At 38.3% G+C, this 25,328-nt stretch overlaps 1 protein-coding gene across 2 annotated transcripts in view; it reads right to left on the bottom strand.

Annotated features, from left to right (window-relative positions):
* Positions 1 to 1,790: 1,790 nt before the first annotated feature.
* The window catches only part of HHIP (hedgehog interacting protein), an 88,368-nt gene continuing 64,830 nt past the window's right edge, over positions 1,791 to 25,328 (bottom strand). The window contains exons 10-13 of one of the 2 annotated variants that reach the window (XM_032855612.1): positions 24,548 to 24,678; positions 21,221 to 21,302; positions 5,197 to 5,345; positions 1,791 to 2,182 (exon numbers count right to left, since the gene is read on the bottom strand). In XM_032855612.1, the coding sequence (XP_032711503.1) occupies positions 1,989 to 2,182; positions 5,197 to 5,345; positions 21,221 to 21,302; positions 24,548 to 24,678 (556 nt within the window). In that variant the 3' untranslated portion in view covers positions 1,791 to 1,988. Of the gene's footprint in view, positions 2,183 to 5,196; positions 5,346 to 20,520; positions 20,806 to 21,220; positions 21,303 to 24,547; positions 24,679 to 25,328 lie in introns of those variants that run through there. The other variant, XM_032855613.1, reaches the window with a different exon arrangement.

The following is a 25,328-nucleotide window of genomic DNA, read 5'->3' on the forward strand; positions in this document are numbered from 1 at the left end:
AGTAAAAGGGCTATGAAGAGAAAGCAAGGGAGACAAAAGACTGCTATTAACCTCCAGATGCAGGCTACTGCAGGTTCAGGGCAAGATTTGTCACACTCTTGGGCCAATGAAGTGTTAGTGTGACTAGAAGGGACCACCCCTTTTCTGGGGTAAGAGGGCAATTTGGTCTCCATGCTCATTTAATCCGGAGACTTCTTTGAATAGACTGTCAATTGAATCTAAATTGTGCAAAATTATGCATGCACTTTTTAATGCAGGCTATTGTTCACTAAGCACTGAACCAAGGTTTCTCAACCCATTTCCATTAGGCATGAGGTCACTTGAAACTTAAGTAATCATATATGGAAGACAAGAGCAGTGTACTTAAACAACCTTTCTACATAAATGCTCAGTGTGCTTTAATTGCAAATCTCTCACCTTAAAACAATAGAGAAATACTAGTTACATGATTTTATTCTTTTTAATCGAGGCTCACATTCCTATAGGTAAGGAGCAGATTTGGAAAGTCAGCCTGTGCTGCATAATCTACGCTAGCGTACAATTTAGATTCTGGAAGAACAGATGTTTACAGGACAACTTAGAGCCGGTGTGCACATCATGAGAGATGTTTTCTCAGTAGTGCAAAGAGGACTTATAATTTTGTTATGATCTGAATGTGGAGCGCTGGCCTCGAAAACCAGTAGGAAAAATGTCTATCAGACTTTCGCTGCTTTAAATTAGAACATGGCCTCTCTTTAAAAACCTGAAGAGAACATTTACAAAAAATTATTCATACATTAACCAAAGAGGATTTTCATCGAGTTCTAAAGGAACATATACAATAAAACTCATATTTGGAGAGAATTATTGTTTAAAAAATTTGTACAAGTGACAGCTTACATAGCCAAGATTTGTTAAGAACAAGTGAGCTCTTCCCCAGTGAGTTTTGTTCAGTGGGAAATCTGCAACATTCTAATCACATATACACTGACAGTCTTGCTATGGTGAAAAGTGCTTTACATAAGTTTAATGCTGGAATTTTATAAGGATTGGCTGTTTTCTTGCTTTTTCATCCGTCGTTAATGATTACATGTTGGCACAAGGATACATGGCTAGATTAGATCCACAGCACATTAAAGACTGTTTGCTCACTCCCCTTCTTTCCAATTAAGTTGGTGAAAAATGTAACTTTAGTATTTTACAGGACAGGGCAAAGGTGTTTCATCTAGGTGATGTCTATATTATAAAAATAAAATAAAAAATATAAATAGGTAACACAAACCCAGTGCCTATTATTAGATACAATATATAATAAAAGCAGACCTTTTAGGAAGATTGATTTTAGAATATGCTGTTATGATTTAATTATAAAACACTTGAAAACAATTTTGAGATTAAACTAGAGTAACCAGATTTCTCGGCCAATGAGAAGGTAAGTGAGTAACATTCTATAACTGGATACATGGATACAAATGAAGATTACAATTTTATATCAAGTCTCCCGTTTGTAAATTCATCAGGGAGTTCTGAAACATTCTCTCACATTATAATCCTTTAATATAAAAATATTGCCTTTTTTTTTAATTAGATCCATCAGATTGCACAGTCATGTTTCAAAACTCCATTAAGTTGACTTAAGTTATTACAGACAGAAAATTCCTGGGAAGTCAAATAATCTCCTCTGGTGACATAAAAAATTCCGTTATCAATTTACAATGGAATTTCTGTGTAAATTACTCCACACAAGGAAACATATATTTTTAAAACCCATCTCTTAGGCAACCACGCGTATAGGGGTTGTGAGTGTGTGTGTGTGTGTGTGTGCGCCTAGGTGAACAAACGTGCCAACGTACACACACAGGATCTGCCCATTTCTGGAAAATTATTTTTAAATTAATAAAAGAAAATGAAATCACAGGAAGTGTGTAGCAGGATAACAGTCTTTCTTTTTAATGACAGGATAAAAAATAAATGCCCATTGGAAAGGAATATTCAAACAGTCCCAGAAACTATACAATGTAACTTGTTAGATCCAGCAAATAAGATGTCATGTCAATGATCTGATCAAGAATACCTGCCCGGGTCACTCGGCGGAAGTTTCTGTCCACTTGTTCACACTGAGGACCAAGATATCCTTTTTTACAGAGGCACTTGTTTGGTCTAACACAGACACCTCCATGACGACATGCTGGCTCACATTTTGCTGGGAGGGGGGGAAAAAAAACCAACAAGCAATAAAATCACACTATCGTTCTGCACGTCAGAAACAGCACCAAGTAGGAGGCCAACAAGTATTTGATGAGTAGGGGAAGGGAGGAGGAGGAGGAGGTCTCCAGTCACAGAATGATCCAAAAGATAATGAATACAAGAAGGAAGGCAGGTTATGCGGGGGCTAGAAGTCAGTAGAGAATGGAAGACATTTCCAGGAAAGCAGAGATCATGGGAAACGATTTCAATCCCTTGCGGAACTGACTCTGTTTAAAACGAGGATTTCAGCTCTTTCAAACCTCTGTTCCACTAGGGCATTTCCAACAGAGGGCCTTCCAAGTACCTCTATGTTCCCATGCCTCCGCGGCAGGACCTTAAAATGGGAAGGGCCAAGCCTGAAAGGGAGACCTAGCGGCTTCAGCATCTTCGGTGCAGTATAAAGGAACTGTCAGTTCTCAGGTTAGATGGGATCTCTCCCATGGGGACCGACCGCCCTGGATTCTTCTTTCTCTTGGCTCCCGGGGAGCGCATTCTATGGCTTCATCTCCAATTACACTTTCTAGCCCCTGCTTGGGACAGTGTGGTCAGCCAGGGAAGGATAGTAGTAGCAATCCTTTTCAGGGTTACTCTATACCCAGGATCTCCTCGTATAAGGATTTTTACCACTACAATGGTAAATGCAGCCGACTTCGCACCTGAGTGACTCAGTCAGCTAAATGTCTGACTCCTGGTTTTGGCTCAGGTCATGGCTCCATGCTGGGTACGGAGGCTGCTAGAGATTCTCCCTCTCTCTCTGGCCCCACCCCCCCACACCCCGCTTGCACACTCTCTCTCTCTAAAATCAATCAATCAATCAATAAATAAACACACAAATAAATAAATAAATTCTCTTTAAAGAAAGATCTACTGCTAAAATGAGATGCAGAGATGAAGTTGGTTGTATATGTTAACTGTTTTACTGATGAGCTAAATCTGGGATGTGCAGCAACTGTAGACAGAATTGAATTCCTTGAACATGTTTCTTTATACTTTTAGGGGACAAGGTTATTTTAACCTTTTCAAATGCATTCATCAAAACCCAGGGGTCTGAGGAGCCTGGGTGGCTCAGTGGGTTAAAAACCCAGGGGTCCGTGGCTGACAAATGAAAAGGAAAAAACAAGAGAATAATTAGAGATTTTTTTTTTTTTAATTTGTAGGAGATGAACTATGTTAGTGTATGAATAAAGCTCCTGCTTGGGTCAAAAACATCATGAATAGATTACTTTTATAAAATGGTTCTGGTTTATCATATATTCAAACTATTTAAACCAACTAGTAGAAAGATGAAAGTACTGAAATCAAACTTTATGTTATCTCAAAGAATGTCTGTTTTCATCTACAACACCTATTATTATTATTATCTATAATGGTATGTATAATGCCACCTATATTCAAAATAATTTGCTGACCCTTAGTTAAACATACTATTACCAGAAGGCACTCAGTAAATTTTTGTTATCTGCTAACTTGAGGTGACTTAAGAGGTTAGGCAAAATATAAAGTAAGAAGTACAACAGAATGAACACTGTATAAAAGAAGCAGAGAGAATAGGTATCGTCAGGCATTAAAGGGAGCAGAAGAAAGATATAGTATCAAGAATTAGAATATTTGTGCATTTGAACAGTGATTCTCATTTTTGGGTCAACTATGGAAAAAGAAGACAGAATGGGTCAACAAAAATAAATATTTGTTTTAACTGATGTAATTACTTAGAGCTTTAATTAAGATAGCTCTCTTCTAGACATAGAACCCTAGTATTAATCAACCCAGTAGGGTTATCCCTGCTGAAGCAATTTAAGCTTAAAATGTATACTGTATGTGTGACTTTAACTGTTGGCTACATTTTGTTAGACAATATATAGACAAGTTGTGGTTATAATTTTTGAAACAAGCATATGTTTAGAATAAAGATTTAGGCATTAAAGATAATTTAGGCATTAAAGATAATATAAAATATGAATTTGAAAACATTTTCATTGGCAAGAGATACTTTAACATCTGAGATAGCAGAGATCCAGTTCCTTTGTAAGAATATGCATGTGCTCGTTGTTGTTTGTAAGAAAATGTGTATGCATTTAAAAATGCACTTATCCTTATGGGAAACTTTTTCCAGTTTTACTGGGAAATAAATGGCAGGCATTGCTGTGTAAGTTTCAGGTACACACCATGACGGTTTGGTTTACATATACTGTGAAATGATTCCCACAAAAGATTTAGCTAACACCCATCATCTCATAGATAAAATAAAAGAAAATTTCTCCTGAAAATGCACTTTCAACATATACATCTTAAACTAGGTGTCTGAATTTATCTAATTTTCTTCACATCAAGCAGAATTTAACATCGTTGCATGTAATTGAGGAAATCCCTGGTTAAAGGATAGAGTAACCCTGGGATAAATCTCTTTGGCTGTCTTTGAGCAGCTGCACACCTAGTTGATGGGTCACAAGGGAGTGGGAAAAAGAATTAAAAAATCTTATAATGTGCCTCTAGATAATTGCGTTTTCCCCTTTTATTTAATAACACCCACTGAAAAACCCTGTTTTTAGTGCACTGTAGCAAGAAAGCAAGCAGTAAAGTTAGGGAGGGCATTTATGGGGTGTCTGGAAAATGCTGGCACTTGGAGAGGGGCTTTGCAAACACTAGGTCATTGGCTGGTGTGAAATCTCAAACCTAGGACTGAGAGCCTGTACAGATGATTGAGTTGTGCTGTGTTCATTCTGTACCTTTTGAAAGGACTCAATTATTTAGAAGTCTTTTACGTTTATGATTAACTTAAAGTGAATTGTTTACAATAGGAACACGGGAAAGATTTCATCTGCAAGTTCAGAAACAGACTAAGTGTTATTATGATAAATGGATAAGTTTTGAACCGTTGATCATTCTAGAAGAAATAGCTGATATTAGGTTCTTGAGTTCCCAAGGACTGTCCAATGCCCGGTCTTTCCTGGGGACAGCAGAAACACTCACCAATTCTGCAGAAGTCCCCTTCCCATCCTGGGGTGCAGCAGCACTTGCCCGTTGGGGTACAGTAGCCGTTCCGACAGAGCCGGGAACACTCTGAAGTCAGTGTCTGCGCAGGTTGTACCGTGGCTTTGCATTCCTCAGGCATTAGAGGTCTGCATCAAAAGACAACATTTCCATGTGTATGTTGGTTGAAAATCAGTATTAGGATGAAACCCAGTGATTTTGTAGCTTGCAAAGAATTTCTTTTGCTTTCTAAGGAGACCTTTCTTTTAAGCAGCTCAGAAAGATCGACAACTTTCTGAGAGTTGAAAATCCACCCCAGCAAAGCAAAATCTAACTGACCAGTTTTGAACCAGAGAATATATTAAATATTAAAAGGAACTTTATCGTGATCAAAATTCATTAAAACTGTAATTATATCGATATTTTCCATTCAGTAGCTAAACATTTCTAGCAGTTAAAATTCTTAAAAAAGATCTATCGATATTTTAAAACATTTTTCCCAGATCTATAAAAATTATTAGGAATAGTATCTGAGATAGTTTTTGCTTGTTATTGGCATATTTGGAAATATCACAGAGCTGAAGGCATTCATCTAAATGAGCACTTGCAGCCTAAAAAAGCTTGGGAATCCATTTTTGTTTCATTTTACATTTCTCTTGAAATACCTGTCTCAGATTGATTTTTCTTGAAGGGGTATCTGTGTGTGTGTGTGTGTGTGTGTGTGTGTGTGTGTACTATTGACTCAAAATTTCAACACTTTATGCAAAAAATAATCCACATATATATACATTTTTATATATACATATGAATTTATATATATATATATATATATATATATATATATATATATACACAGATACGTTTTGTAATCTATGAATAAAAAGAATGCTATCAACAAACAGAAATAAACATCGTATCTGCTAAGGAAAAAGTCATAGACTTTAACTGCTCTAGGACTTTAGAGATGCCTTCAGAAGATTTTTATGCTTCTTACTGTTTCCAACACAAGAGGTTGTCTTTCAAGCTGAGTGAGGCTGGAAGCATGGTCACAACCACTCATTACCTAATCTTGGAGAAACAACAGGCAGTGGAACTCCTCTATCAGTCACTGTGCCTGTGCCCCAGTGTGGTGAGAAGATTCTTTTCAGTTCAGGAATGTAAACAAACGCTCATCACCGCTCAACTCACCACCATTAAGACGGCCAAGGCAGTTGGACTCCTTAAGCACCGTTAACAAAGAAGGTGATAATTATAGGTCAAAGCCACTAAAAGAAGTAAATGATACAGCCTTCGGAGATAAGCCAATAATTGGGCCCTGTAGACTCCAGTTTTCTCGAGATAGGTTATCTTGTTATGTCTTCCTGGCAATATAAAGTGATAATACTTTGGGGCCTGACTTCAGGCTGTTCCTACAATGACTCAAAATCACATTCAAAATATATAGTGACTTCTTTAGGTCCTCTCTCCAATAAACATCTAACTCTGTGTTGAAAGTACTGTGTTTCAACTAATGTGACTAATGTGACAATTCAGAAAACTCCCTTAAATCTATTCAACCTCTTTTGAAAATCTAGAAGTGGTCAATTTATGTGAAAGGTCGTCAAGGCATTCTATGGACTGTGTGTATTTTCACTCAGACAACACTAATGAATAATTTCCATGTGTTCCCCAAGAGAGTCTTTTTGGGGGTAATGGGGAGGGTTAAAGTGGAAAAATAGTGAAATGGGTATGCCAAGGAAAGTGGAGGCATTAACTTCGCCTTCCTGTTTTGTTGCTCTGTGTTGTTGGCTCTAATTCTTCCTCAATAAAATTCTTACTTTGTGAAACCATGATGTCATTTTTGATCACCAGAAGAGCTGTTTTTCAATAGCCATGAAGTTTCTTTGAGTCGATGACATTTATCCTCTGAGGCTGTGGCATTCAGTAAACAGGTATTTTACTGGTAACTGAAATTCTGTTTATGCAGTTTCTACTGATTACTCCCTCATTCACTGTCTTTCTGACTCGTTCAAAAAGAGATTCTAAACTAGTGTGTGTCAAAAATACATTACATTTTGGGACACCTGAGTGGCTCAGTTGGTTAAGCATCCAACTCTTGGTTTCAGCTCAGGTCATGATCTTGGGGTCATGGGATTGAGCCCCGCATCAGAGGTCCATACTCAGCAGGTAATCTGCTGGAGATTTCCTCTCACTCTATACAACCCCACATGCTTGCTCTCTCCCTCTCTAAAATAAATAAATCTTGAAAATATATATGCTTATATATAAAAATATGTATATTTATATATATTACATATGATATACATGATACGTATTTTTATATATATCATATCATGCTATATATGATGCAAAATATGCAGGCACACAGCTCATACACTACTTGACAATATGGTTTATGTCTGAGCGGATGAATTTAAAGAGGAGAGGACATCATTTAGGGCAAAAATGTAAATTACCTGTTAAACAACCACCACCAGAAGATGTTGCCCATCTGAGGCAAAGTGTAGGGACACTGATTTGTGTGCACCAGGGAAAGGAATGAGGATGTGACAAATCAGGACCCAACAGTGAAGTAAAGTTCTTCAGGAGAGGGCAACTGCCTCTTGTTTCCCTGCTGATCCTCCAGTTCGATGCTTTGACTGTTTTTCACCAAACATTCAAATATGTGGAAACTCAGATGGCAGGGAGTCGGGGGGCTAAGTTGTTTTTTGCCTAAGATTTAGTAAATGCTTATCTAGCTGTGGATATAATTATTTCATACTTGGGTCTGTTTAGTTTATATAAAACTATGTGGCTATCATATAAGAATGTGATTTCCTTAAGATTTTATTTAAATACCCAGAAAATAATCTTTTTTTTTCTTTAATGAAGTGGCAACTACCATTCCTCACTTAGCATGTTAAAGAAATCCTCTCCCTCTCTTTAAACTTATTCTACTGGGAATCCATTAATGGAAAATTTTCATGAAGGACAGTCCGTCCCCCTTTTTTAAAGTAGGTTTTTTTTTTTTTTTTAAGATTTTATTTATTTATTTGACAGAGAGCACAAGTAGGCAGAGAGGCAGGCAGTGGTGGGGGGGCGGTGAGCGGCGGCAGAGCTCCCTGCTTAGCAGAGAGCCTGATGTGGGGCTTGATCCCAGGACCCTGAGATCACAACCTGAGCCAAAGGCAGAGGCTTAACCCACTGAGCCACTCAGGCGCCCCAAGTAGGTTTTTATTTTTATCATGGGGCTTGAATTCATTACCCTGAGATCAAGAGGCCCACACTTTATTGACTGAGCCAGACAGGTGCTCCAAGGACAATCCATCTCTCATAGAATGTCACTTTTCTTAATGATTGTATTTCCCTTTCTCCTTTCCCATCGCCATTGAAATGAAAGCTTTCTGAAGGCAAAAGGGACATATTCAATCCTCCTGAAGACTAGTCAGTCACTCACTCAGGCAAGTACTATGATCTTTATGGGATAAGACTAACAAAACAGGGTTCCAACCCTCATGGAGACACCAGGGAGCAGACATTCGAACACAAAAGTCTAACGCAGTGTAGCCTTTGTTACGATGTAGGTGCATGTGAAGTAACACAAGAATACAGACAAGGAAGCAATTAGTTTAGGATTGAAAGATGTTTTACAAGATGACATTTAAACCACTGAAGTATTTTATCTCCTTCAACTACTTATATTCAGAAGAGCTAGAAAACACTACAGATGCATTCAATAAATGTTAATAGAATGCATATAGTAGGACTATGTTTCCCTCTCTTCTCCTGTGTCCCTCCAGGCCCTAAGAAAATGTGTAGAATATGGAAGATACTTAAAAGGCTATTGAATGAATGAATAAATAAGGATATGGAATTTTAAGAGAGTGCTTGTTTCTTTTCTGTGCTACTGAGTAAAGATATTAGGAATACATGGACTATTTAGGGGAATGATATCATTAAAATCTAGCTGTTATACTTCTATATCATAAACTTAAAACTAAAACACTTGCTATATTTCTGTCGCCTAAATTAAGTCAAGTCTTACAAAATTTTTCTAAGGCATAGTTAAATTCATTTTCAGTGAAACATTTTTACATTAATCATAGTCATAGTAAATAAACAACCAACAAAGAAGTAAGCATGATATGAAGATAGGATTGTCTTCTCCTCCAACTGGGAATCACACCAATGTATTAAAATTCATTTTTCTGGTTATGTATTTGATAAAGTCTAACAAAGAGTTTTGGTTATCCCAACCATCCTCCTCCACTCACTCTCTGTTCTAGTGACATTTCTTCCTTCCACTGAAAAGAACAGAAAATTGCAATGAGGAGAACAGAAAAGGGAATAAAACAAGTAAATGTGAACTTTTACGGTCTCACCTTGAAATAGACCATCATATGTGTACATAATTACTACATATACACAACTACACGGCATCGAAGCAAAAATCTAGAGTATGGGGCGCCTGGGTGGCTCAGTGGGTTAAAGCCTCTGCCTTCAGCTCAGGTCATGATCCCAGGGTCCTGGGATCGGGCCCCACATCGGGCTCTCTGCTCAGCAGGAGCCTGCTTTCCTTCCTCTCTCTGCCTGCTTCTCTGCCTACTTGTGATCTCTGTCTCTGTCAAATAAATAAATAAAATCTTTAAAAAAAAATCTAGAGTATGTATTTATGTATACACATGTACATATAATATACATATATGCATATAGAGATAGGTTACCTCATTCTTCATTCTTATTTTTATTGGACTGGAAAGTTGGGTGTTTTAATGTAGGTGTACTAAAATTGCTTAAATAGTTTTGTTCTTCTTTTAAACAATCACTTTCTTAACTTTCGGATTCTTATCTCTACTGAATAAAGTCGAAGATATCTTTTAAAGTAGAAAATTTAACTAAAAGGTTATTGATGTTTGTAATAAGTAATATATCAAATAATAAGTAATAAGTAATATATCAAACCCATTTGTTGATAATTATCTCTATAGTCTTCAAACCTAATTTAAATCAGAAATACACTTTACAATCTTGACACTTGACAATGAAACAATCAGGACTAGTACCAAGAAATTGTCCAATATTCTTTAATGCATAAAGCATTGTTTCTGGAAATAGAAACCCACTCTGTCTGGGTTTGAGTAGAAGCATAAAGGTTGAAATACTTTCTCAAAATAAAGGAGAAGTTGAGAAGCATAAGTGATTTGTAACATATCCTACACGATGACTTGTGACTAGCTAAGCCAACAATGAACGTCTCCAGGTAGTGAGATTATAGATGGTTTTAATTTTATGATATTTAATTTGACAAATGAATAAACAAATCAATAAGTGAGAAGTCCTCTGTGTACCTTGATGGCAGCACAGGGATAATCCTGAGTCTGAGTAAGCCTGCTTTTCAGATTGAGTACGTTAGAAATCTGTCTATTAAGTTTTCCACAAAAAGTGAAGGGACTCATTCTGAAATTTTTGTTAGGGGCCTAGATTTTAAATTCATGTCATTGTCAAACAAGGTAATAAACTGTACTAATACTCACTTGTAAAATCCTGACTCATTAGAGGTTTCAGAAGAAGTAATCATTCTAAAGCTTCTCTTAGTCAGCCATCTGCTTAAGGGAGGAAGGTGATGTAAGAACTGTCTTATTTTTGGGCACCTGGGTGTCTCAGTTAGTTAAGCATCTGCAGTCAGCTCAGGTCATGATCCCAGGATTCTGGGGTCAAGCACCAGGTTGGGCTCCCTGCTCAGCTGGGAGTCTGCTTCTCCCTACCCACCTCCCCCGCCCCACCCTGCCACTATGCCTGTACATGCTCTCTCTCTGTCTCTCAAATGAATAAATTTTAAAAAGCTTAAAAAAAAAAAAACCCGCAAACTGTCTTATTCTTTAATCCATATTCACATTGAGACACCTGGAAAAATGTTCCTTTGCTACTGCAACCTTTGCAAAACTAGTTTTCTTGAATGCTTTTTCCTATTCTCATGTGAAAGGGAAAAGTGATAAGTCTAAATCCTTATTACCCAAAGCATGGTACCAGACCAGAAGAACCAGCATCACACAGGAATTTCCTAGAAATATAGAGGCTCAGGCCCCTCCTTAGACTTACTGAGTCTACACTCTCCCCAGTTTGTCACATGATTCCCATATATATTCAAGTTTGAGAGACACTATTCTAAGTCAAGGCCACTCCCCAGCCAGTAGGAATCGATATGGCCATGAATTAGTGTGGCCAGGGGCTTCCAGGGAGAGAATGCTTTGAAACTGTATGCTTGGATGAAGTCTTCACTCCCGCACAGGCAGGCAGGCTGGCTTTGGAAGCCACCACGGATTCTCTGGTTTAATGGGTTTCCTTACTGTGAACATTTTGATATGCAGCGATAATCCGTTACCACTCCTCCTTTCACCAGTACTCAGCGTGCTCTTTTACCTAGAAAGGGGTAAGGGAGTGGAGACTTCTCCTGATGGGATAGATTTTTCTGTCCCACTTGTCTAGCCTGGGGCATAGGCGTAGCCCTATCTTCGTAGAATGGCCTGGTCGTCTCCCACTTACTCATTTCAATGTTTTTCTCCAAGGTCAATACATAAATTGATTTTTTTCTTTAGTCTGAATGTTCACTAAATTCTTCTTGTTTACATTAACATTTCTCTTTTCAGAGTCGGTTTATCCACAAGGAGTAGAAGTTGCGATATTACTGGATTTACAGCCTATTTTGGGACCATACATAGCCATTTTGTGTCAGCTAGTGAAACAATACAGGATACAAATTCCATTTGGCTGCAAGGAATCTTATACATTCATTCAAGGATATAATACAATCATATCCAGGTAAAAGAACAGAGAAAATGGAATCATTTCTGCATAACCATGCAATATTGGTCTCATTGGGACTTCATGGCAGTATAGATGGCAATACTCATTTTCTAACAGGATTTTTCAAGTACCATTTGAGGTACTCTTTAAAAAATTATTTCTTTATTTAAGTAATCTCTATACCCAAAGTGGGGCTTGAACGCACGACCCCAAGATCAAGAGTCGCATACTCTTTGGACTGAGCCAGGCAAGCGCCCCCTATGTGAGGTAGTCTAAAGGAATACTGTTCTTGACATTATATCACAGGTAGGCTGCAGAAATATCCTTTTTAAAAAATATTTATTTATTCATTTGAGAAAGAGGGAGAGGGAGCGTAAGCAAGCAAGTGGCGGACAGGCAGAGGAAGAGAATTTCCCAGCAGACTCCCCGCTGAGCATGGAGCCCCATGAGGGGCTTGATTTCACAACCCATGAGATCATGACCTGAGCTGAAACCAAGAGTCAGACAGACGCTTAACTGACTGAGCCACCCAGGCGCCCCAGAAATATCTTTTTGTATATGTCCTAAGCAACCTTGATATTGGAGTAAAGGGAAACATAATTTAAATTCAAGGATAGCTCTGAAGTTATATACATTTTGTATCATGTTAAAATTTTTAATTTGTACTGTATATCTCTAGAATTCCAATTTAGGATGGAGAAAGCCTTATTTCCAGACATTGCTTTGAACTACTACATTTCTCTACTCTACAATATGCTGAAAATATGGGCCTGGGCCTCGGCCGTTTTTTCTGAGACCAATGTCGTCTTCATTTTGAAGTCTGCAGTTTAAATGCTGAGTATATGCTTACTTAGAAATAGTGCTGATGGACTCTAATACCTGAGCAGTTTGGGACTGAGTGAGCACTGAACTCAAAGAGGGAGGAGGCAGTGATGATTTAGTGAGGGGAGCTACGGATTTGGCTATCTAGTGCTGACAAGATTCTCGAACTTTCACAAATCTCGCTTAATTTTGTTCTACATCTGAAGATGCAACCACAATAAAAGCTAGTTACACGTAGTCTGGAACTATCTTCTGGACCAGTGTTCTTTCGACTCAACAGGCCCTCTTTAGGAAAAAGCAAGTAAAGCACCCATATTTCAGGCCCTGCTAATCTCACCATCCAAACACCACCACCACAATACACAAGTATCTGAAAGGATGCATGGATCTCCTTCATTCAGCTTTTCAGGTTAACTCAATGTATATATATTTCCATGGGGAAATTAGGAAATGAAAAGTTATGTATTTCCTTGAAGGGAAAACCTAGGAAAAATAATTAATGAGACTAGATGGTAATGTCATCTGCTTTTACAAACCAAAAATGGCCAATTTTACTAAATTGCCTTCAGTGTCTGTTGCATTATGTTTTTAATGTCCTAAATTCAGAAACTGGTCTACCCCCACTTATTAGTGGTGAATACAGAAAAACAGGCCTTTCCACTTTAATTCAAAGTACATGTTCCTGAAATATCTTGTATGCTACAAAATCGCATACTAAAAATAATAAGGCTTATGGGAAAAATAGGTTTGGGGCAGACCACTGAAGATCGGTGCAACTTATTAAGTAAAACACTAAAACAGCAAAATCTGGTACCTAGGGGGAGAGTTTGGGCAGCCCTGTGAGTGTGGGCAGGAGATGGAGGCTGCCTCAGTTGAGTTCAGGAATACCTAAAACCAAAATGGTGCTGGAGGTGGGCCATGAACTCCTGGGGGAACGTGCCACCTGCAGAGAGCCCAGGCTGAAGGAACACCTCACTGGGGTGGAGAACCCAGTACGGACGCTTGTTTATTTTACCTCTCAGCTCAGAAACCTCCTCTGCTTTGCAACAGCCTGGCTGAGGGTTTGTTCTTTTTCTTATAATTCTGGCCATACTTGCTTGGAAAACTACATAATTTCCATGTTATGTAGTCATCATTCTCTTTTATATGTGAGCTAATTAGTGTTGAGGAAAAGCACAGTGGAGCAGAATGGACTGGGCCAGGGAGCCAAATCACGGTCAATTTTACCTCTCTCAGTATCCATAGCTCTCTGGGCCATTAATTTGGCAATTTATAGTGTATAATGTTCTCACATAATTGTTTTTGTCCCTAAGTGTTATCTCAAATAATATTTACATTTTTGATAATGCATGTGATCCCCAATTAAAATAAAAATAAGCTCCTTAGAGGATGGTACTAAGTTCCCCCTTATATTCTCCCTCTATAGCACATAATACATGATCTTGAATACAGGGACAGGTACAAGATACTTGTAGACTGATTAAATCTCCTGATTTAATCTTGGAGTATAACTGTACTTACTTTGATATGATAAAAATAAAAACTGAAAAAAAAAAATGCCACTGTTTCCTAATATAAAGAAGGAAAGATGGGGCACCTCGGTGGCTCAGATGGTTAAGTGTCTGCCTTCGGCCCAGGTCATGATCCCGGGGTCCTGGGATGGAGCCTTGCATTGGGCTCCCTGCTCAGCGGGGAGCCTGCTTCTCCCTCTTCCTCTACTGCTCTCCCTGTTTGTGTTCTCTCACTCTCTCTGTCAAATAAATAAATAAAATCTTAAAAAAAAAAAAAGAAGGAATATATTCTGTTCAGAATTATTGTCCAAAAGCAAGTTTGAACTTAAAAACTTAATTCATAAACCATAATTTTAGGTAAAAAATATGAGACATGAAATAAGAAATGTTTGTAATTGGGAAAATAGACATTTCAAAAAATACTTTGATTACATTATAATTCAAAAGACTTAAAGGCCTACAGTGTTTTTTTTTATAAATCACTAAATAATAATAATAATGATAATAATAATAAATCTTTTTCCCACTTAAAGCTGTAGAAGTACCAGTGTTTTAATTTTATATCAGAGGAAGGCAGAAATTTTAAAGATCACTGAACACTTTAAATGGGAAGCAAAAATTGGACACGAGCTTCTGTCCTTTAACAGAACGCAAGAGGGGGGACTGGTTGGCACAGTGGGTTAAGCCTCTGCCTTCTGCTCAGGCCATGGTCTTGGGGTCCTGGGATCAAGCCCTGCATTAGGCTTTCTGATTAGTTGGGAGCCTGCTTCCCCCTCTCTCTCTGCCTGCCTTTCTGCCTATTTGTGATCTCCCTGTTGAATAAATAAATGAAATCTTTAAAAAAAGCCATTTAAAAAAATAAATAAAAGCTTACAACTCCTTTAAAGAAAAAAAAAAGAACACAAGAATGTCAGTTTAAATTCTCTTTTAAGACTATTAGGGTGACAAATTCCCAAATTTTGATGTTACACTTTTTGATTCATTTGTCAATGTTGACAAAAGCAAGTCATGTGAACTTTTAACTTGAGCACAATGAATTAGTTTAAAAAAAAAAATACACCTTATTCAGGGTACCTGGGTGGCTCCATTGGTAGAGCATGTGACTCTTGATCTCAGGGTTGTAAGCCTGTGTTAGGTGTAGAGATTACTTACAAATAAAAATCTTAAAAAAACAATAAAAATAATTAAAAGTACACCTTCCTCTAGAAAACATCTTATTGCAAATATATGTAGCTGTTTCATGCAAGGTTAGATTTGCCTTTATCTCAAATACGGCAATATCTGATACACTGCCTTACAATGAAAGTACAGAAAATTCAGAAGATCTGATAATATTCGACTTTTCCCATTGTCCCAGGCAGGGGAGAAACACGGCAACAAAAAGAAATGCTTTTAGGAGTTTTCAACACTTAACACCTGAGTCTCATTTTGAAAAATATGTTCTTCATTATTTTACACTTTATATCTTTTTAACAAGTGCCATTGGAAAGTGGCAATTCAACCAAGTCTTCACTGCAATCTGTAGGCAGTGATATTCTAACATTCAAAATTGATAGTTTAAGAGAGACTTTAATTAGCCTTCAGCAGAACATTCCTTTGAATGCTATGGTCATATGTCACATATCCAGGGACTAGGAGAAATATAGATATATATATAGATATATATATCTATATATATATCTATATATCTCCTAATATGAGTCTTTTAAATGACATGGTCACTTGGATAAAATTTTTTTCATAACTTGTTATTTAATATTTTCTATTTATTTTGAAATGGGTGATGGCTCTACACAGCAGGGTGTACCTGAGATGAGTTTGTTTAAATGTGTGTGCATGTATACACATGCAAATCCTGGCAAAGTAGGATGTATCTGTAGGTGTATCTGTAGGTCATTACCATACATTATGTATGCATGCTCATTCATTCATTGGAAGCTCCTACTTTGATCTTATCCCATTCTTTGGTAACAGATCGTCAAAATTTCAAATGCTATGGGGCAGCTTAGGGAGGACCGCTTAGCCACAACTGTACCGCGCGTAAAGTACCGTGCATTAAGAATAAAATATAAGGGGGCAGATAAGAAAATATCTCTGTCTTCCATTCTCAGATATGTCAAGAAATAATAACAGTGAAACATAGAACATGCTTCCCTGTCTTTGAGACTTCAAATCCACCATGCTGCATGGATTTTTATAGGGCATATACTTGCTCATGACCTCTAGTGTTCAGAAATTCTGTCATGTTTGAAAACTAGTCCCTGGTGGAGCCCGTGTCCCTGTTAATAGCTGAAAGGTCAATGGAGCTGCTAAACAGTTTGTATTACTGTCCGGGTGGCCATGAAAACATGGCCTGCGGCAAGAGGACTTGGCAGCTGGGTCAACAGGCACTGTGGGGATTTCTCAACCTAGGGGGGCCACTTGCATAAAACTTTGACTGATGAATTGGGACTCGACTGGCTTATTGGGCTAAAGCCTCTCTATTATGTGTGACTTTCTTTAGGATGGCAGAGCTGCCTGCTGGCTCCCTGAGACATATGTGAAGGATAAACAGAACCGATGTCCTCTTAGGAAGTGAGTTTTTTGGGGGGAAAAGAAAACAACAACAACAACAACAAAACCCAAAAAACAAACCACTCTTCAGCATCTAGTATAATTAGGAGTAGGATGAGGATATTAAGAAGAAAATAAACAAAAGGCAGTAAGTAGGGCCACTGAGGGGAGGTGTGTGGAGGAGGCATGGGGATGGGGGGTGGTGGGGAGCAGTCTTTGATATTGGTCACAGGAGTTTGATGATGGAATATTTCTGTGAAATGACCTCCCAAGCCTGAATTTGAATTGTTAATTTATAGACCTCTCAGGGGAAGGGTCTGCGTGACTTGGTTGGATCACAGAAAAGCAGTATGTTAAAATATAGAATGACTGGGTACGTACTAATTGAATCAGTACGATTAAGAATAATTTTGTTTTACAAATTCCTGGAGAAATCACCCTGAAAACATTTCAAAATAATTTAAAAAAAAAGTTATTTGGTCTCATCTGACGCAAAAATTAAAGATCTTGGGCAGCAGTGTGAAAAAAATTGCGTTCGGTAAACACAAAGCTTAGAAGGTAGGTAAACTGTTAGAATTGTTTAATTTCCACCCCTCAGGTGCAGATGTTTGATTCTGAAAAGACTGAATTAAGAGTAAGCATCTAGGGCATGATTTGGACATCTGGAAACTCAGCATCAAGAGCTCTTGAAAGCTCCATAGACACCTTTACTCTAAGGTTGGAAAGACAACCTTCAAAGTTAAGCGATCACCTGAAAATAATTCTAAATGCAGAGAATGAATACCAACCATATTAAAGCATTTACTGTGTTTTAAATGTATGATTTAAGCATCTTTAAGAGCATTCCGCAGAAATGAGGAAGAGCAGAAATACTAATGAACTCCATTGATGGGCAAAGGGGGAGAGAAGTGTGAAGGAACTTGATGCAGGCTTCCCCAATAAGGAAGATTCCAAGACAAGACCAGTTGCCTCCCTGTCCTGCCAGGATGGACTTGTTCCTAACAGTTGATCCGTCTTGGGTGGCTTGACTAAGTGAAATTACAATTATTGTCCATCTCTCTTGTGTCCAGTGTATTCAATCTGTTTTCTGGAACTGCTGGCCAAGGGAGCTCTCCCAACCAGGGCAGGCGGAACCCCGTGCTAAAGACTTTTTGGGACCCAGTGAGTTGATTCAGCAAGCTGGGTGACTGGGATTAACTCGAACCTAACTCCACTCTCTGACAAGATGCAACTGTTTTGCTTTTGACAATACTCCTGAAGTGTGCTCAGTGTTCTAACATGGAGGGAAATTCACACCTTCCCTACTTTTTCTTTAAATGACTCCTGAGTTCTACTTAAGGAAAGCAGAATTGTAGTCTTATTGAATTTTCATTTTTTAAAATTGTGAATAAAGGTATTTGGTTTTTACAACAGATTATCTTGCCATCCTTTTCTGAGGTGGATGCCCACTGTAAAATGATTTTGAACTTATGTAAATGATTACATAACATAAGCCTTAGACCAGACTGTCCTTATAGACTGAGGCAGTCAGTAATGCTGTAACCTCACCCGCCTTTGCCAAAATGGCTTCAGAATATCGAAGATGGTTTTTATTTTTTTATTTTTAAAGATTTTATTTATTTATCTGACAGACAGAGATCACAAGTAGGCAGAGAGGCAGGCAGAGAGAGGAGGAAACAGGCTCCCTGCTGAGCAGAGAGCCCCATGGGGGCTCGATCCCAGGACTCTGGGATCATGACCTGAGCCAAAGGCAGAAGGTTTAACCACTGAGCCACTCAGGCATCCCCAAAGATGATTTTTAAATCCCTTGTCTTCTTTATATGTGAGTGTGTGTGTGCGTGTGTGTAGGGAAAAACAGAAAAAAACCCCATACACCTATGATAAGAATGTAACTTCTATGACATGTAATACAGAACTTTTTTTTTTTTTTTTTAAAGTTCATGCTGGGCATGAGCTTACAACCCTGAGATCAAGACCCGAGCTGAGACCAAGAGCCTGATACTTGACCAACTAAGCTACCCAGGCACCCCAAACATAAAAATTTTATAATTCGTTGTTATTCTCTTCCAGGACCTTGAGTGAAGTGCTGTGTGAAAATAGTGACTCTGAAAACATTATTCTAATGAGTCTGGAGACTCCTCCACAAGATACAATTAACCTAAGAATTTAATTTGAGTTAGATTTTTGATATAACAAGAAATGTCTATCACAAGAAATGTTTTCCAGTTGATGAGGCCCTGGCTTCAAATTCTCCCTTGAAAGTTTTGGAGAAACAATTTGGCTCTGCAGCAGACATTCTGAACACTGTCACACTAGTAATTAGTTTGTGTTTCTAAAATAATCCCGTTCACATACACTAAAGTATCTGCTTATACAGAACTTCAACTCATCTAGGGAGAAATACTATAATAATAAACGTTGGCATCCAAATTGAAACAGCATGAGCCTCCCAACAAATGTTTATGAAAACATTTGTTTTCTTACAGTCAGCTTCATTTTGAAATTTATGTCTATGTCTGTGTACAAGGACGGTGTGTTTGGGACTCTGTTACTCCCCCCACCTTCTGAAAACCAAACACACATCTTAACCCTGGCCCCACACGTGACAGGACTCACCAGAAACAGGCACCGTAATGAGAAGTCAGGCCTTTCAGGTATGTCACTCTGAGACCACCCTACTAGAGTAGGCCCCAAGATCACAAAGCCAAGGTCCCTTATGGAAACCCTGGTAATTAGACACTAATAATGGATGGAAGGTGTAAAATTGACCTCAACTCACCACCAGCAGACTAAACAATCCAGATGAAGAGAGAAAGATTTTGTGAGGAGGAGGGAGAATTCATTATAATACTACCAGGAAGCTTATAAAAGCTTGTAAAAGCTTATCAACTTTGACAAACATAGTGGAATAATGACTATTTGGAATCAAAGGGAATGAGACCTGAGTGAAATCCCTAGACATCATTATGAATCAGGAGAATGCTGCTACTTTGTTTGATTTTTGTTCTTAACATCGTCAACTTCAACCATCATCGAAATGTCTGATATTTTTTCCATTCATTACTTTGCTTTTCACAAAGAGGGCATTTGTTTCACACCCGAGGAGGAAAAGATCTCCTACAATGCATGGATGGGTGCTTCTCTTACTGTGGAAGAAAATGTGTTTTGTTACATAGAGCAGGAATGTGACGGGGTGTGACAGATGAATACATGTGATATGCCGACAGACCATTTAGAATTGATTACTCCTCTTCATGTTCTGTAGTACAATTGTCAGCTTAAACTTTTCTCAAGAAAGACAGTGTTTTGTGGTATGGGAAAAGGAGGAAGATCTCTAGTTAGTCTGTGATTTTTGGGAAAAAACCTACATCATAACTTACAAGTAGAATGTTTAAATTGTAACTAAATTCATGCTTTTAGCAAACTTTTTAGGTTATTAGAATTCCTTCTTCTTAAAGAGACTTGAAATGTGGGGATTTAAATATGCAAATGGGCTCATGAAGATAAATTATTACAGAGAGAATCTGAAATTCACAGCATGGTATAGCTAGAGTCTGAAAACCGTGTGTTCAACAGTCGTGCTAGCTGAGGACACCCTAGGTTCTATGAACAGTTATTTCTAAGCTGATGACTAATATCTTTTTGATAGTATATAATTTTAGCAGCTGTTGATAGTTCCGACGTTACCCATGAAAGGAACAACTGACTTATTATGATTCAAGATAATGCTGCTGTGATGGGTGGCTAGAAAGGAGTAGGGGGGATAAGTATATTTTTTAAAAGATTCAACGTTTGAGTCTTCCTCTTGCTGGGATAAATGACAACATTTCTTCAGTTTCCATTTGTTTCATCACAGAAGCCTGCATGAGAGCTGCGAGCTGCCAGATAGTTTGGAAATGAGGCTCGGATGTTGAACTGCCATTTGGCTTATCTTGATTACCTGATGAAAAAATCATACTGAACAGCTGTAATGTCTGCCAGTATGGTTCAAGTTTTCTAGAAATAACCGGAGAGTTTATTGCTTCCAACATGAAAGCTAAAGCCACAGCCCTACCTCGGGTCCTCCTCTGCGCATAACGGAGGAAGCTGATTCCACAAACAGAAGGCTGCTCTCTGATGGCAACAAGAATGACATGACTGTGTGGACACAGTAAGGCTCTAAAGTCCAGCAGAGTCAAGAACAGCCCTCACAGACTGGAGCTGAGGGTCCTCCCAGGACAACACTTGCCCTATATGCTAGGCCAAAGTGTTCATCTTTGTGGACTGGTAACTGCCACTCATCATCACCAATTTGAACACAGTAAAACAACTTGGAGAAACATTATTTGCCTTAAAGGTATATGAAGAGATCTCACCTTTTGGGATCTACGATTTTGTAGAGTTTTCCATTGTGAGTCTGGGTCATACTTTTACTACTTGATAGGATATAAACTTCACCTGTGAAGATAGAAATACAGTAAGTTAATTTATAGTATCACAAGGCCTTACTGCCTATTGCCTAAGCAGATATTTGATAGAAATCGGTAAGTGGATATTTTATATTTATTTATTTATTTATTTTTAAAAAGATTTTATTTATTTATTTGAAAGAAAGAGAGATCACAAGCAAGCAGAGAGGCAGGCGGGGGGAGGGGGTGGGAAGCAGGCTCCCTGCTGAGCAAAGAGCCTGAAATGGGGCTCGATCCCAGGACCCTGAGATCATGACCTGAGCCGAAGGCAGCAGCTTAAACCACTGAGCCACCCAGGCACCCCTTATATTTATTTTTTATATCTATTTGTAGTTCTATGTGTATATGCATGTGTGGGTGTATGTGTATTTGTGTGTATCTGTATCTATCTGTATTATCTCCATGTATCCTCAGGAAGATCACTCGCCTAAAGATGGTGAGAGTTTTGCAAGTCTACCTTCATAGTGCATTCAGAATCCAATCACATCTCCCCACATCCTACTACTATCCCAGAGCAAGAGGATATCCGTTTCTCCTGGATTAGTACAGCAGCCCCCTAAGTGATCCCCCCACTTCTACCCTCGCTCTTCAATATTTAATTTCAACATACCAACCCCAGAAATTTTTTTAAAGCAAGTTAGATCATTTAAGTTGGATCATACTCCTTTATTTCAATACCTCCATTGGCTTCTAATCTCTCCTAGAGCAAAAGTAAGTCCTGACATTGACCTGTGATGTCCCCCCGTATTGCTCTGTCTGACTTCTAACTGCAGTGTGTCACCCTCTTGTTCCCTCCTCCCTAGTCTCGCTGGCCTCTTGGCTTTGCACACAGGAGGGACCTGTCCCTGTCCCCTACCTAAGGTCGCTGCTGTTTCAGGCTTTTCCTGCCCCAGGCTCCCGACTTCCTCAGCTTCTGTTCTAGACTCTACCTGTCTCAGCATTGGTTCCAAGTTGTCTCTGGCTTTAAAATTCATATTTGGTTCTCATTCATAAAATAGTCCTTGATTTAGTCTCTATTTTTGTATTCTACGATACAATGGCCATTTTTTTTTTTTTTTTTTTTTTTTTTTAGCACACTCTACTATTTTCTGACTTCTGGAAAGGATGTTTTGGGGCTTATACTAAAAATACAGACACAATAGGAAAAAAAATGAAGTTAAGAGGCATAGGAATGTAAGCAAAAAAAATTAATATTTATTTTGTCAAGTACTTTATGTATTTTATTTCATTTAATCCTTACAACGAACCTCCTGGATTTATAGCTAAATACACACACACAAAGAAAACAGACTCTCAATACTTTTTGTTTCAAAAAGTGCAAAAACCTACTCATTTTCTTATATGGCTCTTTAGTTTTTTTAATCTTCTTAAAATTTTTTGAAGTCTTATCTATTTAGGTAATCTCTACACCCAGCACGAGCTTGAACCCACAGCCCCAAGATCAAGAGTAGCACACTCCTCCCGTTGAGCCAGCCAAACACCTGCTTTTTTAAAAAAGGAATCCCTATACCCCACATAAGGTTCAAACTCACAACCCCAAGATCAGAAGTTGGGTTGCTCTACTGACCTAGCTAGCCAGGCACCCCCCGCAATGTGGCTCTTAATTAAAGCCAAAGAGTTTCACATTAAAGCATGATTCAGTGAAAGCATGTTTAATTATAATTATATAGTATATACGATGCTATAGCTTCCAGACCCTAAGGATGGTATATGCTTCCTTTGTTAGTTCTGCTCCCAACATGGTATTAAGGGCAGATAGATGTCTGGGTATTTTAACCAACAGTGGTGACACTAACAGGTGATTAATGGTGAGTCATGTGCAGTCAGATCTGGGGAAATCAGAATGATTCAGTCACAGCATCTAAGTATTCATCTCTAATTCTGCCACAAACCATTTAATCCTCGTTTATATTTTAAAACCAGAGTTTGCCAGTGAAACTTAGATTATATAGCAGAGGATTTCAGTGAGAAAGTGTTATTTCTTTGGTTCTTTTGAGTGAGCTAGGAGATATCCAGGGAAAATTAACTGTAAATGTTTTCAATTCTGGAATAAGAAAAGAAGGGATTTGAGGGCTCTTTAAATCTTTACATTCCTGTAGCTCTGAAATATGTGTTAAGTCCCCTTGTTAACTTAAGTGAATGGCATGGAACTATTCCTGGTAAATTCTGCATTTGATGTATTGAAACCAAAGCTGGACTTCTAGGGAAAATATTCTGATTTAGGGGCACCTGGGGGGCTCAGTCAGTTAAGCGCCTATCTTCGGCTTAGGTCATGATCCGGCGTCCTGGGATTGAGCCCCGCATCAGGTTCCTTCCTCAGTGGGGTGTCTTCTTCTTTGTCTCGCTCTGCCTGTGGTTCCCTCTGCCTGTGCACTCTCTCTCTCTCTCTCTCTCTCTCTCTCTTTCTGACAAATAAATAAAAAAAAGAAGAAAAGAAAATATTCTGATTTAGATGGGAAACACACTCTTCTTTCTTAAGACCTAAAATTCATCTTGGAGGCTAAAGGAGCATAGTGGCCATGGTTTATTTGGATGTTGTTCTTTAAATAGGGTCATTATGAAAGCTACATTTATCTCTATAATTTAAAATTAGGAGTTTTTTCACTCTTCGATGGTATTCCAATTTCAACTTCTTTTTGCTTATAAGCTGTGCACATTTTGATAACATACTAACAAATATGTTATAGTCCAGAAGATAATTTTTATTCTGTTGGAAAGCAGAGCTACAAATTCAGCTTATTGTGTACAAACTGCATGCCTCAACGGACCCCCCCAAAAAACAAAAATTAAATTAAAAATTCAGAAATAGAGGATAAGGTGAGGCTGAGATTACAACAGATTTTTTATTTATTCCAAGAGGCATGGATAAGTGGGAAGTTTTCAGATAGAGAATAGAAACAAATGACTCAGATTTATCTGAAATATCAGTAGACATTTAAGACTTTTTCTCTTTAAGGACTCCAAAATTCTCTTTTTTCATGCCTTCCATTTTCCTGCTCTGTTACTTTTATATTTTTGGAGTGGAAATAGATGTAAAGACCCCCCCAGAGAAAGGTCACTGGGAGAGAATACGTAGCTGGGCCGTCTCTAATCTCCACGGTAGGTCACCCTTGCTGCAGGTTATATCGCCAGCAAATGGAGGGCGAGATTGTTACACTTATTCTTCAGAGCAAAACAAAGCCTCTTGGGCAAGGGAGTGAGAATGGAACTTCACAGAAATAGTTTGTACAGTACCTAATTCATCTTCTCCAAATCCCAATATGTGACCTGAAAAGTAACCTCTACAGGAACCACTGTTGCCCAGACAGAGTGGTTTTTCTTGCCATTGCTTGCTCACGGGACTTTGCTGGAGGGTTAAGAAATTCCTACAACAAAAAGATACCGTAAACTTACAATGAAAATATGCTTTTGCTTAAAACTAAATAAGTTAATCAATCAAATGCTTGGAATAAAGTTCACAATGTATAAGTGTTGTAAGATACACCTGTCTTCTAAAAGGAAAAATATTATAGCCCATAATGTGTGTGAATACTGTGAAATTCTCATGTGGGGAGAAAGTACTTAAAGATAGTATTTTGTTTGGAGGGGGGCACTAAAAGTACCTGAGTATGAGAAAAGCCCTCCCCTTCATCCAGAGAATGATACTTCCTCTCCAGGACTAGACTCCATGCTGTGCTATTAATCAGAGAGAGGGACAGGGGGAAGATCATGGGGTCAGTAAACTTTTCTAGTTCCTTTTAGTGACCAAGCATAGAAGCTCTGCCATATGCCTGAATGCCAGTGACTTGGGAAACAAGATTCATAATCTGGGTTTCATCACTAAGAGTTCCTGAGAATTATCCACACAGTGACCTATAAAAAGGAGGCTAAAATTTAATTGTGTAGTATTCTTACTGATAGAGACAAATTAAGTTCTGTTGTTAAAAGTTCTAAAAGTCTGGCAAAAACAAAATTCCTTAGCTTTCCAATTTCCAAATAATTTGGAAAATATTTACACAAGTCATGTATAACAATA

Source organism: Lontra canadensis, unplaced genomic scaffold (assembly GCF_010015895.1).
Source record: "Lontra canadensis isolate GAN:19392208 unplaced genomic scaffold, GSC_riverotter_1.0 scaffold10, whole genome shotgun sequence".
NCBI lineage: Eukaryota > Metazoa > Chordata > Mammalia > Carnivora > Mustelidae > Lontra > Lontra canadensis.